The following is a 15,209-nucleotide window of genomic DNA, read 5'->3' on the forward strand; positions in this document are numbered from 1 at the left end:
CCTTAGGAGCTGGTGACAAATGACTGTGTGTAACTTGTTTCAGAAATTCTTACTGGAAAGACAAAATTCAGAGGGAATATTTTAAATATGTAGAATTTTACATAGTGTATTTTTGGAAACCAGTTTTTCAGTATCCAGGCTTCACTGTCACTCAAATTAGCCCAGCCAAATATTTCTGATAATGTTGAATGGAACCACGTCTACTGAACTTTTACCCTGTGTAGAGTATTTGCTGATGCTGTCACTGTTTCAGCCAAGGTGCCCTCTCTGTTCCTTCAGGAAACTTGCTTTCTGTATAATTTAAGGGTTTTGTTCTGATGCCTGACTGGCAAGTGGAGTTGTTAACAGCTAACTTTTACTGATGTGCACTGGTAGTGGTTTGTGATTTCAGGAATCTTGTATTTACTGGCTAAATAGGGGACTGGACTGAACAGGCCAGTCTTTCCCAATCTGAGATTCGTATATGTATTGTTATCTGGCAACAAATACAAAACAGTATAATGTAAATTAATGCGTTTGAAAGGCAAAGGAATTAGTTAAACATCTGAAGCTTGCAAACTTGAGTGGTACATGGTTATACTAGCTGGTCTGGCCGTGTTGGAGGGGAAAAAAATACCAAAGAACGATTTCTTCTGCCATAAACTAAATAGTGCACAAGTACCTGAAGTTTCTTTTTTAACAATTAGTTAATTTTTGGTGTCATTTTGATTTTCATTTTGCATGACATCTTTTGTCTCTGTGCCTTGGTCTTTGAGGAAAGCTTACTGAAGTCTCTGAGAGGGGCAGTATTGCAGTAGAAAAGAATAAAGTTTTCCGTTTGTTGAATGAATGATGCTGTACACTCTTCTGTTTACAACTGTAATGCTACATCTTTAGGCTTGTAGTTTGCCTGACATCCACTTCTCTAATCCAGTATGCCATACTCTCCTGTTTTCTTCCTTCTTGGGGTGCTCCCATTTTCTGTCTACCCTTTGTCATAAGCTTTGCATTCCCCCTTGAACTCCCCTAGGCCCATCATGTAGTTTTGCTGGATCTGCCATTAGATGCCGTGGATTCAAGTGTCTCTGTCATGCTCCTGTGTTCCCGCTGCAGATAAAAGTTTGTTTAGAAAAAAGATCAAAATTATATTTTCATTATGACAGTTTCTGGTAATTCAGAATGTTTCAAAAATTGAAGCTGTCCAAATATAAATGATCTAAGTTGTATTCAATAGAAGTTTGTCTGCTGAACTGCCAGGGGACCTTGAATGCTTTTGATCTGCAGCTGAGGTAGGTATTCTGGTGTGCTCTGCCAGCATCAGGAAAACCTTGGAATTCCATGTACTTTAAAAACAAGTTGGGGTGGAAATATTATAGCATCTCACGGGATGCTGTCAAGAAAGAAGGAAAAAAAGGACAGGGATTGATGTCAACTTCCTATTTCTTCATTTAAAAATTAACTAACTGTAGTGAGTTCTTATCAAAGGGGGAAGGAGAAACATATTTCACCTTTTGCAAACTGATTTAATGGGTGTGCTAGATTTTTGTCTAGCATGCATCTAAATACAGATTTAAAGGTCCAACATCACTGATGTAATGAAGTGCTTTACCCTGTGGGTTTGTTCTTACTCTCATTGATATATTTGTGGAATTCCAAAGGCAGAGGTGAACCTCAAAAAAGTCACAGCACCACAAGCCAAGGTAAACAACCTGCCAGAATATGTTTAGCTAATGACAGAAAAAATATAGAAAGGAGAGTAAAACCTATTCCCTCGGAAAATACATTTCCTGGTTGGAAAGGCATTGAAGTTTAAAGTTGCTTACATTGCTTCCTTGCTCTTTTACAGTAAGTTTGCTTCGTTATTTCAATCCACAGTCCCAGGCACCTTAGCCATTAGGAAGAGGAATACATGTTCTGCAACAGGTCTAATGGAGGGCATTGTGGGCATCATGACTAATGGAAAAAGCATCTTTCATCCCAGGAAAGGAGACTGGACTACCTCTTTGTCATAAATTTTACTTAGTAATATTTGAATAATGTATTGCACATAGGTACAGCACCAGAGGATTTCTTTAGCCATTGTCAAAGAGGGTTATGTTTTCTCCTTTGTGCACTGCACAGAAAATAAGGATTCTTTGGTTCATTGTGCATTTTACTTCTTTTTCTTTCTCTGTTGCAGATGGAAAATAGCTTCTCAATTCTTGGTTATTTATGCTATTTTTCTTGCATTTAAATTACAAGCTTCTCTTGATGGGGAAATAATTTTAGATGGCTATGCTATTGTCCCTGCTGCTCTTTAGCCTTGTGACGTGAAGCTGCAGAATAATTAGCACAATCTTGTAAATGCTAAAGCATCTGAACTACTTTGTTTTGTTACTGTTCACAACAAGTTCAGACTTCAGTCAGATATACAATGCAAGGAATTTTACTTGCATAGAAGATTCTTTCATCAGGCTTTTGCAGCACATTCAGCTTAGATAACTGACAGGAATAAAGTTAGTGGCTAAAAATGTCATTATGCCCAGGAAACATGAGGAACTTTCTTCTGTTGATATAGACAGGATTTCTAAAGATTCCCGTTGCTGATGGTGAAGTTTCTGTATTGTGCGGGGAGCTCCTGTGTTCAGCAGTAACAAGCCAACACTCACATATTTGCTTATGAAAACAGACGTTTTTTAATACAGCACCAGACTTGTTTGTTGAGCATAAAAGAACAGAAATTGGTCCTGAGGGAGACATTGCAGTAAGGGAGTGGTCATTACAAACCATGCGTGTACTCTGCCATGTTGCCATAAGAAAGTTACAATTGATTGGCTTATAAAATAGGTTTTACTAAATCGCTTAAATAGTGATACCAGTAACTGTGCACACTGGAGTGCAGTACTAATGAGTGCTATATAATGATTAGAGTGTTTCCAGAGTGATCACTTGGAAACAAGTGGATTTCTGATAATCAGAAGGGCATTAGGTGTGTGGGAAGGGTGATTGAGAAACCTCTCAATCAGGGTAGCACTGATAACACACAGAAAGATCAGAAATTATTTTGATTACAAATGGCAGCTTGTTTTCAGATACCACATGCAAAGATCAAGGAGAACAGAACTAAACGTAGAAGAAACACCCCAACAAACGGAATCATCTGGATCTATCATGTCTATAAGAAAGATTAATTTTTTTTTTCGTTGAATCAGAATTTTTGTTTCCCTCTATTTTTCCTCTCAACTAATGGAATTAATTAGCATCTATTTTAAGGTTCTGTGATTCAAACTGTGGATTTTGAGTTTCTCCTTTACTTCAGGGGTACCAAAGGGTGCAATAGAAAGTACTCTGTGAGTTATTTAGAAGCGCTGACTATGTCTGACTCCTCAGATATCTTAAACCTAAGTCAATAAATGTAATGATTAACTTATTCACTCTCTACATATCAGAAAAGTAGATAATTTCATATTCTTGACTAAACAAGGAAAATAAAGGTTGTCTTTAGAAACTTAATAGGCTGATCTTAAAAAAAGAATAAAAACAAAAGTCAGTGCTCAAAATCAATTTGATAAATGTGTGAGCCCTGCAGTCTTAGTCCAATTAATGCACAAATTGCCTTTGTATTAAGTTGTATACCTGATCAGAAAGTAAAACCACTAGTGGATCAGTTAAAGGAATTAGTGTCTGAAAGGAAAAAAGATGGTGATAAAGTAATTAGTATCATAGGTTCAACAAAGATTTAAAACTGTGGTTCATGGCAGTAATGGATTTTGAACACAGTTAATGAGCATATTCATTGCATTCATTTTTAATTAAGTGGAAAAAATACTGGTCCTTTAAATTGAGATAATAAATGTGCAAGTCAGCCTTACACAAACATGCAACACAAGAATTTATTGCCTGCTGTCTAACTGGGGAACTGGGAATCATTATAAAGATTAGCTTTACTGAAAAAAAAAATCCAGAAAAAGCTTCAGTAGAAAACGTTTATGAGGTAATAATTTTCACATTAAATATTGCTTGGCACATTTGGTATATTGTGTATGTGTTTTATAAATAAAGTATTTGCTGTCATCAGAGGTAGGAGTGTTTGTACCCTTGAAAAAGATTCAATGCTATCTACCAATTTAGATTCTGTGAGATGTATTTAGTATATGACTGCATATGTGAGAGAACACAAAAATATGAGAAACCTTGAAACTTCCTCAGAGGTGTACGGCTGTGCTTAGAGTGCAGGCTGTGGTTTAAAATGACGACTGTGAAAGTTGCAGCTGTGAATTTCCACATGCTTGCTGTGCTTTAACTGATGCACTCGTGCCTTCTGAAAGCAGCAGGCTGGGCTGCTGCTGGAACTCGGGGGGTTTCAGACTGCAGCAGGGGAGATCCAGCTGAAATGTGGAGTGTTTATTCTGTCAGAGTGCAGCTAGGGAGCTGACATGAAACAGGTTGAAGCACTGAAACCAGAAGTACCTTCTAGAGCAATGGCTTTCAATGCTTTTATGACTTGGGAACCCCCTGAACATTTCCAGTGGAATCAAGGACTTTTGTGTGGCATATTGAAGCTTACTGAGGACAAGTGACTGGCATTTCTTAGTTACCTTTTATGGATCCATTTGAAATCGCTCACAGATCCCCAGGGATACCCAGACGTTAAAAACCAACAAACCTAAATCAAACTTAATACATTTCATTCTCTCGAAGCTCCCAACCCGTATCTTTCCTGTCAGTATCACCAAAATACCAGGTTCTTGCTGACACACAGTATGTCTAAGCCTTTGCTCAACATTTTTTTCACTGGGATTTGCATAAACTCAGAATGTGCTTTCCAAGTTTCCCTAAGCCACGTTTAACCTTCCAAAGCTTATTAGCTACTGGTGTTACAAGAGGGCAAGTTTTCTGTGCCAGAAAGCCCCAGACTTTCACTGGTGTCATGCAGAATATTGCTGGTGATGTTGCAGTACGAATTACTGTGCCACACTTGGGCAACTTCAATCTTTCTTTCTCTGACTTTGTTCTGCCCTATCTCACATGTTGTAATTGCTTTCCATAAAAGGAGCAAACAAAACCATACTCATGGGTCTCTTCAAAATGCTAACTCTGCTTTTATTTTTTTAACCTCACTGCATGATTTTATTACGCCAGTAGCAACTTGGAAGCAAAGTTGAAAATAGCTGGCTTTGGTAGCTTTTAGCATTGAAAAAAATGAAAATAAAAACTTACAAATTGCAGAGTAAGTTTGTTGATTTAAGCAGGAATTTTGTAGAAATGTTATCAGTAAATAACCATTTGATTTTCTTTTCTGTTCAGGTATGACTTCGTAGAAGTTGAAGAGCCTAGTGATGGCAGTGTTTTAGGGCGCTGGTGTGGTTCCAGTAGTGTGCCAAGCAGACAAATCTCCAAAGGAAACCAGATCAGAATAAGATTTGTGTCTGATGAATATTTTCCTTCTGAACCTGGATTCTGCATCCATTATACACTTCTTATGCCAGTAAGTAACATGTTTCAGATTGGAACATTTCAGGAAAACAAAATCTTTTGAAGTGGTAGCTCAAAAGAATCTTTTAAGAGCTTAGGATTAATTACTGTTTATTTCTTAATAATAATAATAATAATAGTAATGAACAATATGTCTTCCAGAACAGTACATTTTGATTCTGTTTTTTAACTGAGTGTTCTTGTGGTTCTTGCTGGATGGTTTTGGACTGGGAAGCTGTGGGCTCAGTTGTTTGTGAGGAAACTTCAATAAAATGTTTGCATTCCTAATGCAGTACTGCAGGGGGAAATAAAAGGGTTGTAGCATTGATGAGAATAATCATCATAAGAATCAGCTGTGGGACACTGGGGAAGTTACAAAAAAGATTGAAGAAATTAATGTTTTTATTAGTCAGCTGCCATTAGACAAACAGAGCCACATGAGTACACCTGGTTCAGAACATAAGGACACAGTTCTTATGCTTCTAAATTGTTTCATTACAGTGACAAAGCAAACAATGCATAATACTAATTTTCCAGTGCATTTTCCCTGGACACTCTAGACTTCTCAGGAATGTTGCTTAACACTTGTAAATTGCAGGTATTAAGCAAAATTTATTGTCAAAACTGTGACTGTTTTCACTGTCAAGAGATTTCTGTTACTTTTTTCACCAAATGAAAGATCTATGATAGCAAAGTATGTTTATAGATTTTTAAGGATTAGATAATGTTCTGAAGCATTAAAAGTGGAGCAGAACAGGGGTTTACTTGTTTTAGAATAGGTGTTCCATATTTAAGTAAGGAGTATTTTTGTGAAAGTCCTCATAACCCAGTTTGTGAATCTCCTGAGTACTCTTGTGGTCTATGGTGTTTGGTTGGTGGAAACTGTATGCAAGCTCAATAAAACATTGATCTAAAGAATACATGTTGTAACCCCACTGACATGCGCTACACTTAGAATGCATTTGGCATGCTTATTGTTTTTGCCATTTTTGCCTCTTCTCCCCATTTGCAAAACTGGTTACTGAGAAGCAGCAAATAACAGTCCCACATATCTTTTCAACAATATGCAATCTTCTACATAATGTATCTGTCAGTGAATGTAGTGTTGTGTTGTCTGTGTGTACAAATATATATATGTTTGTGTGTGTGTTTTCTGTTGTTTTCCTGTGAATATTTGTAAATACCTAACTAATGACTTCCTAAAGTGATAAAAGTTTTGATCTGCGTATTTGACTCTTTTGTGAGTTAGACTCTTTTGTTAGTAGAATAGTAAGACCTGATAATGCTGAATTTTGAAATTAAATGTCAGTCTCCAGACCAACTTGAAATATGGCCAGGTTTAAACTTTCATACACCTGAGGGCAGAATGTAATAATAAGTATCTTTACTTTTGAAAAATGGTGAAAGAAAATCCATAAATGTGTTGTGGGCTGATGCCAGATTTCATTGTTTCAGCTCTAGTATTGTATCCTACCTGCTACATACCTATCTGACTTATGTATGATCCAATTTCTGTGGAATGGATTAAACAAAGGCACCTAAAAATACCAGAGTATATATAAAGTTATCTGTATGCAGTGCTGTACAAAAGGACTGAGTTTGTTCCTTCACATTTGGGGAAAACTAGTTATAACCTTTGAATCATCAACACTTGCAAAACAATTCTTTAATCTTAAAAATGCTTGTGTTTCTTGTTCAATAGACAAAACCAGAGCTGACATCATAGGATGCATTTTTAGTTCCTTTTTTTTCTCCATTTAACAAAGCTCATATAGCATAAGAACTATACATACAAACTGGTTTAGAAACCAAGCATGTTGTCTCTCACAATATGCAGCAGGCAACAGCAGCATCCTTCACATCATTAGAATTCAGATCTAGCCCCCGGATGCTCAGTATAACAACTGCTTATCAGTTTGTGAGGATTGGTTTCCAGATATCTCTTAAAAGGGCTGGGATCTTTTTCATCAAAAAATTTGTCTTAATAAGCCATGAAAAATACAATTTTATATTTCAGACTGCAGATTGCAAGTGAAATCTATATTGCTGAGTTTCAGGATGAAACCTGCTTCTTCCACCTAAAGCAACTGAAAACTGATGCCAAAAAATGTGTCTTTAAAACTATAATGCTCTCTCATCCAACAGGTCAAGAGAAACTAAAATTTACAACCCTCCCCCCCACCTCCCTGCAAAAAAAAAGTCAGCTGTAGAAATGAGTGTAAATTCTAAATAATTCTTACAAAAACATAACTGATTCACTTCAATGAATTGGTCCTAAACAGTTAAATTTTCATTTTTTGACAAGGGGGAAGGGGGAGATGCCTGGTAGACTAGCAATGAGAGTTTGTTTGGGGAGAAATGAAGCAAAACTGAAATAAAACAGTGCAAGCTTGTGTCTGTATTTGGAGGCCACACACAGTGAGGAGCGCTGGACACATTTTCAGGTCTCCTAAAGAGCAAGAGAAATGGCTTTGTTTAAATCTGCTGTAATTTATCGTATATATATTTTTTTCCTTTGTATATTATATTTCAAACCAACTTTTCACATGATGAATAAGTCAGGGGAGAATGGCTGGTGATCTCATTACTTCTAAGAGTTAGTCACTCAAAGGGACTTGCAGCAGTTCCAGTCAATAGATGCAACAACATTTTCTAGGAAGGTTTACCATGGGATTGTAAGGCGCTGCATAAAAACGGTGCACATACTGTGTGCAAACATAATGCTCCCTGAAAAAATATATAAAGCCTTTCTTCAGATTTTAGCTAATTGCAGTTCAATATTCTGAATTTCTTCCATTTTAAATTGTGTATCCTGAGTACCCCTAGGACTTTAATTCTGGTCTAATTCCACTTTCCTCTGTTGTCTAGATGCAAGTTAATTTTGTCTGGAATAACGTAAAGTGGAAGGAAGTGTTGAAAAAACTTATTATAAGAAAAAGTAGTGCGTGTGTTATTTCAAAACGATTATGCTACTTTCAGCACAGCTGTTGGACACTCTTTTCATGCTCTGCCCTGTCATTTTGTCTGTCCTTAATGTTGAGCTGCTTTATTCACTAAGGGCTGCTTAGTGGTTGTTCTGCATTTTGACTGTTCAGCTATGCATTTATTAGAAGTCATGTTTTTGGCAGTGCTATACCACCTAAACCCTCCTAGAATTTTATTGCAGAAACAATCCATATTTCATTTCTTTTCCACTTCTCACTTTCTCCCAGTTAGATCTCTAATCCATGTAGTAGCCACATGCAATTGAGGGAAATCTTATAAATTCTTATAATACATGTTTGGGCTTCAGTCTTCTAGTGACTTGTTTAAACTATGTCAGTTATAAGTTTGGCAGAGAAAACTTGATGTAATAAAGTCCATTGTTACTTGGGGAGTGGGTGAATGGGATACTTGATGCCTGAGGTGCCATTAAGGAATGCATGACTGATTGCCAAAGTAGTTATTAATTATTCAGGGCACTCAGAACAAAGCGTCTCCAGTTTAAGTTGAAGCTGGGGGTGACTGTATTCCCCTTCTTTTTTGGCATATGGTAGCATGTCATTTGTCATCAAAGATCATGCCAAAGATCTTTGCAAACAGACTTAACCCTCTTCTATGCAAGCGAAGATGAAAATCTGAGAAGCTGCTTAAAGGCTGACCAGGTTTAAAAGTGATTTGTCAGGTGTTTTGTGATTTTGGTGTAGTACCTGCATGGCTACCTGGATTTCAGTCTGAGAGAGGTTGCGTTTTTTTTGTCTTTAGATCCAGAGATGGTGTTAGGAACCCTCTTGCTGTTAACAGTAATGAAGATTAAATTTAATACTGTGCAGGTAATCTATTTAGGGCTATCTAATAATTGTTCCTTTATTTCATTCAAATTGGCTAGGCTTTGCTCTTTTAGGGTTGATTTTAATGCTAGTTTTATTGTGGAACTTTTTCAATTGAGCTGGTTTAACAAAGTTAATAAAATTTGAATACTAATAGAAAAAGTGCATATTAATAGAGCAGAGGAAGGAAAGCCCTCCCCTTGCATTCCAGTCTTCCTTTGAGAAGACCATAGATTTCACAGATATCGGATGTGCATCTCCCATGTCTGTTCCAAAGCTCAAGAAGGCTTAACTGTGGCTGCAATAACTGAAAATCCATCCAGAAACATCATAAAGAACATTAGTGATCACCTAAACAAAGGGTTTTCTACACTCCAGTCGTTCCCTTTTTTTTTTTTTTTTTTTTTTTTGTGTGTGTGTGTATGGCAAAAAATCCATTGTAAATCAGAGAGGTTTTGGGACAAATTCTTTTCTTGGAGGTTTCATTTTGCTTTAATTTTGAGCTTGAAATCTAAAGAGAAATTCCTTTTAAATTTCTGAAATGAGACATTAAAGATAACTCCAAAATGCTTCGATGGGAGTGATACACTTGAGGTTAATAAAAAAGCTACAAGAAGTACAAAACTAAGTTTTTATTATCTAGTTATTATCCATGGGACTAAAATGAGAGGGGAAGCAACCCCTTTGAAGCAAAAGAGCCTCTGAATTATATTTCCTAATCAAAACATAACATCTTGTTTTCCTTTGACCGTATCTCATTCTGTCACTTGAACATCATAAAAAAAAAAAAATCTGTGTACTGAAGCAGACTCGCAGAGGCAGGGTTAGAAATTAATCCAGCAACATTGTGGGCCTGCACAAAAGCCCATCGAAGAATGTCCTTGACCTGAACAACTTGAGTTGTCAGCATGGATTTCCCAAGACTCTAAAAGGAAGAGAGACATTTTGAACCAAATTGGCTGTCATTTAGTTCTCAAAAGGAATTAATATGTTTGCATGATAGCAAGTTCTTTACTCTCAGGGACTGGGTCTCTCCCTCTGGCCAAAATTTGAGTGTAGTATCTTGTGTAGTGTATGTAGTATATAACATTTCAGTTGTATTTTTTTTCTGTGATGTTAGATTTACAGTGGCTCAGGCAGAAAAGAATTGGAAATCACTTCATTGACTATTTGTAGGATAAAGTAATTTTGTTTTCTTGGACTGATATTTTCATTGTATATTTGATTAAGAGTTAAATTCATTGATTTTGGAAGTTTATATCCCACCTGTTTCTCTGTGGCAAAATCAGATGATTTTAATAAAATCAGTTGATTTTATTATTTATAAATAACCAACAATACTTTCAAAATTAAATGCCTTCATGTTACCATACCTCCAATGTCATGCTTTAGTTTTATTCTATTTAACAACCTCATTACAACTTCCTGAAAAATTCAGGAGTGTTGAACAAGTAACACAACTGATTCTGGTTACGGTGCATTCATGTAAGTCTTAAAATTGTATTTGTTGAAAGACTTTACTTAGGGGAAGTCAGAACATGTAAGGTGGAGCAAAGTTTGTGAAAACTGCTTTCCTTTTAGTCATCAATAGCATTATGTACAAGTTGGATCACTCTGGCAACCTGTTTCAAGCAAATAATTATTGCTGTAAACAAGAGATGGAGTAGTGCAACTGTGAAGAAAGAGCAGGAAGCCCTTTTTGCTCCTTTGCCTAAATCATGTCTTTCATAGAATCATAGAATCATGGAATAGTTAGGATTGGAAAGGACCTTAAGATCAAGTTCCAACCCCCCTGACATGGGCAGGGACACCTCACGCTAAACCATATCACCCAAGGCTTTATCCAGCCTGGTCTTGAACACTGCCAGGGATGGAGCATTCACTACCTCCCTGGGCAACCCATTGCAGTACCTCACCACCCTCACAGTAAAGAATTTCTTCCTTATATCCAGTCTAAACCTCTGCTGTTTAAGTTTCAACCCGTTACCCCTTGTCCTGTCACTACAGTCCCTAATGAAGAGTCCCTCACCAGCATCCCTGGAGGCCCCCTTCAGATACTGGAAGGCTGCTATGAGGTCTCCATGCAGCCTTCTCTTCTCCAGGCTGAACAGCCCCAACTTTCTCAGCCTGTCTTCATATGGGAGGTGCTCCAGTCCCCTGATCATCCTCGTGGCCCTCCTCTGGACTTGTTCCAACAGCACCATGTCCTTTTTATGTTGAGGACACCAGAACTGCACACGATACTCCAGGTGACGTCTCACGAGAGCAGAGTAGAGGGGCAGGATCACCTCCTTCAACCTGCTGGTCATGCTCCTTTTGATGCAGCCCAGGATACGGTTAGCTTTCTGGGCTGTGAGTGCACACTGCTGGCTCATGTTCATTTTCTCATTGACTAACACCCCCAAGTCCTTCTCCACAGGACTACCATGAATTTCCTTTTTGCCCATCCTGTAGCTGTGCCTGGGATTGCTCTGACCCCCGTGTAGGACCTTGCACTTGGCATGGTTAAACTTCATGAGGTTGGCATCAGCCCACCTCACAAGTGTGTCAAGGTCCCTCTGAATGGCATTCCTTCCCTCTAGCATATCAACAGAACCACACAGCTTGGTGTCATCGGCAAACTTGCTGAGGGCACACTCAATTCCATTGTCCATGTCAGTGACAAAGATACTAAACAAGACTGGTCCCAACACCGATCCCTGAGGGACACCACTCGTTACTGATCTCCAGCCGGACACTGAACCGTTGACCACAACTCTTTGAGTGTGACCATCCAGCCAGTTCTTTATCCACCGAGTGGTCCACCTATCAAATTGATGACACTCCAATTTAGAGACAAGGATGTCATGTGGGACAGTGTCGAACACTTTGATCACATATTAACCTTCTCCTCCCACTTGAAAGCAGATAGTATGATGATTCAGTGCAAACAATGTTTAACCTCTTTAAATGCCCTAAAAAGTAGAAAAGTTTTGAAAATATGTTGGGAAGTATTTCAAATACATGAGACAATCTCTTTTCTTCAATCTCTGGAAGCTGCTAATGGCTTTTATTAAGTTTCCATTTAGTAATAAATATTTATATCCTAGGGGCTCTAGTGTTTGGAAACTTCATTAGTGTGTCTCATAGTATTTTAATCAGAGGTTTATGTATGCATATTTATTTAATTTGAAAATGAGTATTACTTTTACATGGTCTATCAGTTACTTTATTGTATCTTACATGTTGTGTGCTGTGTTATTTTCACAACCTCTTCAGGAGAAGTTAAAGATAGAACAAAGAGTGGTTTTTGTCTTCTCTTGAGCAGTTTTAAGTCTCCTGGAATGTCATGACTCCGGGAGTGGTCTGGCTGGTGTATGTGGGATCCTAAGTAACATTATTTGTGTTTGGGAACAATCTGAAAGAACAGTATTTTGCCAACTGATGAGAAAATAGTTAAAAAAAAAAAAGAAAAAGTATACAAATCCAGGAAAAGGAGTAATGTGGAAAATCCAGTCTGCATTAGTGATTCAAGGAAGAGAATACATGGTGCATGAGGAAGGTGAACTGTGGTGTTTCTTTTGTCATTCAGCTTAATAGACAGTGAAGCTTACATGTGCTAATATGCAGGGAGCACATCACTAATTAACACATTACTTTCAACCATTTTAATACTGTAGTCCTGAGTATATTCTGGAGTATCTTAAGAGTCCTGAGTATATTCTGAAGTCCTCCTTATGGGAGTGTATTAAAAATAATTATATGTCTTTTACTGCATTTTCACATCAGAATTTGAAGGACCTTTCAGATTGTAGAGTTTTACTTAATGAAACCGCTACCATTATACTACCTGATAAACTTTTTCAAGTAATATTTTAGTCTTTTGATTGGTTTTGGCTTGGGTTTTGGTGTGTTTGGAGGAGGGGGAGGGGAATGTTGTTTTTTTTTCTTTTTCGTCAAGTTTACTCAGAAAGGACTGATTTAGGTCTAATCAGAGAGATTACATATAAGAAAGTAATAGAAGAATAATACTCCCACTCTGTAGCAACTATAAATATTAGCCTAAAATCTATTCTCTGCTTATACCAACTCTCCCTTAACTGATCTTCAAAGAGATATTCTCCTTTCACAAAAATTACAGTTTACAAATGAATAAGGATCAGATCAAGCTGATCTGTCTTTACCAGTCAGTAGTAATACATTAAAGCTTTTAGTATGTGTTCTGTATACTGGAATGTGAATTTGAAAATTTATTATTCAGCACAATTAGCAGTAATGTCAAGTTTCTAAGCCTTTCCATTGCCTTCCCGGTTTTCCAGATGTCAGGCTGTCCAAAGGGTGTCTAGCCTTTGGGTGGTCATAAATGGTAGTAGGGAGCACTAGGAGGAGATCAAGCAGATGGGGTGCATTACCACCCCTTTACCCCACTTACCAGCTATATTCTGAAGAAGAGGGAGACTCCCTGAGCCTATGTTCTTTGTCTATTCACTAATCTGTAACAGAAGATCCTAGCAAATAATTACCCGTGTACCCCCTTGAACTCAGGTTAACTTTATGCCTTCACAACATCCTTTGCTAAAACCAGATTGTATGGGTACCGCATAGAAGAGAAGCTTGAAAAAACTCCTTTACTTGAGAAGGATATGTATGTGTATAAAAATGTGTCACTCTTAAACTGAGAACTCATTGATCCCAAGTAATTGGAGCTGTTGTATGCTACCTCAGCAGGTGTTTCACAGTGGTACCCAAATGTTCCTTTAGTCTTTTAAAATTATTCTGTAGCCATGGTTCACATTTATTTGTTCAATCTTATTGATCATATCTATTAAAAAAATGTAGTGTCTCAGTGTGTATGATTTCTTTTTAATTTAATCCTTTACTAAGTGTTATATAAGCTACTTTTCACTTAACATGTTTGGTTAAAAAAATCCTAAACCATCCCCACAAATCCCCCCCAAAAAAAGCTAACACCACCTTCCTGTTCTCCCAGGTCCCTTTAGTTCCACTGGGTTTTGTTTTGTTTGGTGGGTTGGTTTTGTTTTGTTTTTTTTTCTCCCTTTATTTTTTGTGGTTTAACCATTACCTAATTGTCTAGTTGACTATCCCTTTTCCAATTTCCAGGATCAACATGTTATTCGCAGCTTTTTGAGAAAGCACGCTGATGGCTTCTCTACAAATTCCAAAGCAAAGTGACTCTATCCCATACTCAAAGTTAATCCCCTGTGTAACTGGCACAGTCCTAGATTTTTTGTGCTTTCAAATACTGAGACGTTGTGTCTGACATGCTTGCTAGTGGAAAAAAAGGTAAGCAAATGTACATTTGATACTAGGTTTCAGGCACACCATAATTTTCAGTTATGTTATTTTAGATGCATTCATGTCATGTCCCTATCCATTATTAACATCTTAGTCGTGCCACGGTCCTATCCATTCCCACACTCCAACAAAGCAGTCAGTAACTAGTTAGTGGAGTGCATTGTGCTGATTTTTCTTACTTCTGGTTGGAAAAGATGAGAACAGGAACAAAAGGAAAGAATTTGGGACAGAATGGTGTTAGTGCAGCTACTTTATATATGGTCCAGATCTGAAAGGCTCCTAGGAACAGCAGAATTGTGCAGGGGGGGAAAAAGACTGATGGATGCAGCTCTATACAGTTGATATCAAATCAGCTGTGGAGCAGCTTCTGTAGGTGACTGACCACACAGTTCAACTCCACAGACTGATGGAAGCACCACTTTAATATCAGGAGGAAAAAATTCTTGACAGAGTAATGATACTGTATAATAGCTTCAGGGTAAAAGTTTGCTTATGGAAAGATTAATGTGGGGAATTGGTAGTGGTGTTAAGAGAAATCCTTTTAGTTCTAAAAAGGAATAGATAATAAGCACCGTGGGAATACCAAAATTTTCACCTGTCTTGTTTTTGCAGTACCTGGCCTCTGGTGTTACAGATGGGGATTATGAGCTGTCATTTGTTAGATTCTCATCA

At 37.5% G+C, this 15,209-nt stretch overlaps 1 protein-coding gene across 1 annotated transcript in view; it reads left to right on the plus strand.

The window, feature by feature from the left end:
• The window catches only part of PDGFC (platelet derived growth factor C), a 132,711-nt gene that overhangs the window by 91,396 nt on the left and 26,106 nt on the right, over positions 1-15,209 (plus strand). Inside the window, exon 3 of the mRNA XM_031048849.2 lies at positions 5,266-5,446. Within this exon, the coding sequence (XP_030904709.2) occupies positions 5,266-5,446 (181 nt within the window). The remainder of the gene's footprint in view (positions 1-5,265; positions 5,447-15,209) is intronic.

The sequence above is a fragment of the Melopsittacus undulatus genome, chromosome 7, assembly GCF_012275295.1.
Source record: "Melopsittacus undulatus isolate bMelUnd1 chromosome 7, bMelUnd1.mat.Z, whole genome shotgun sequence".
NCBI lineage: Eukaryota > Metazoa > Chordata > Aves > Psittaciformes > Psittaculidae > Melopsittacus > Melopsittacus undulatus.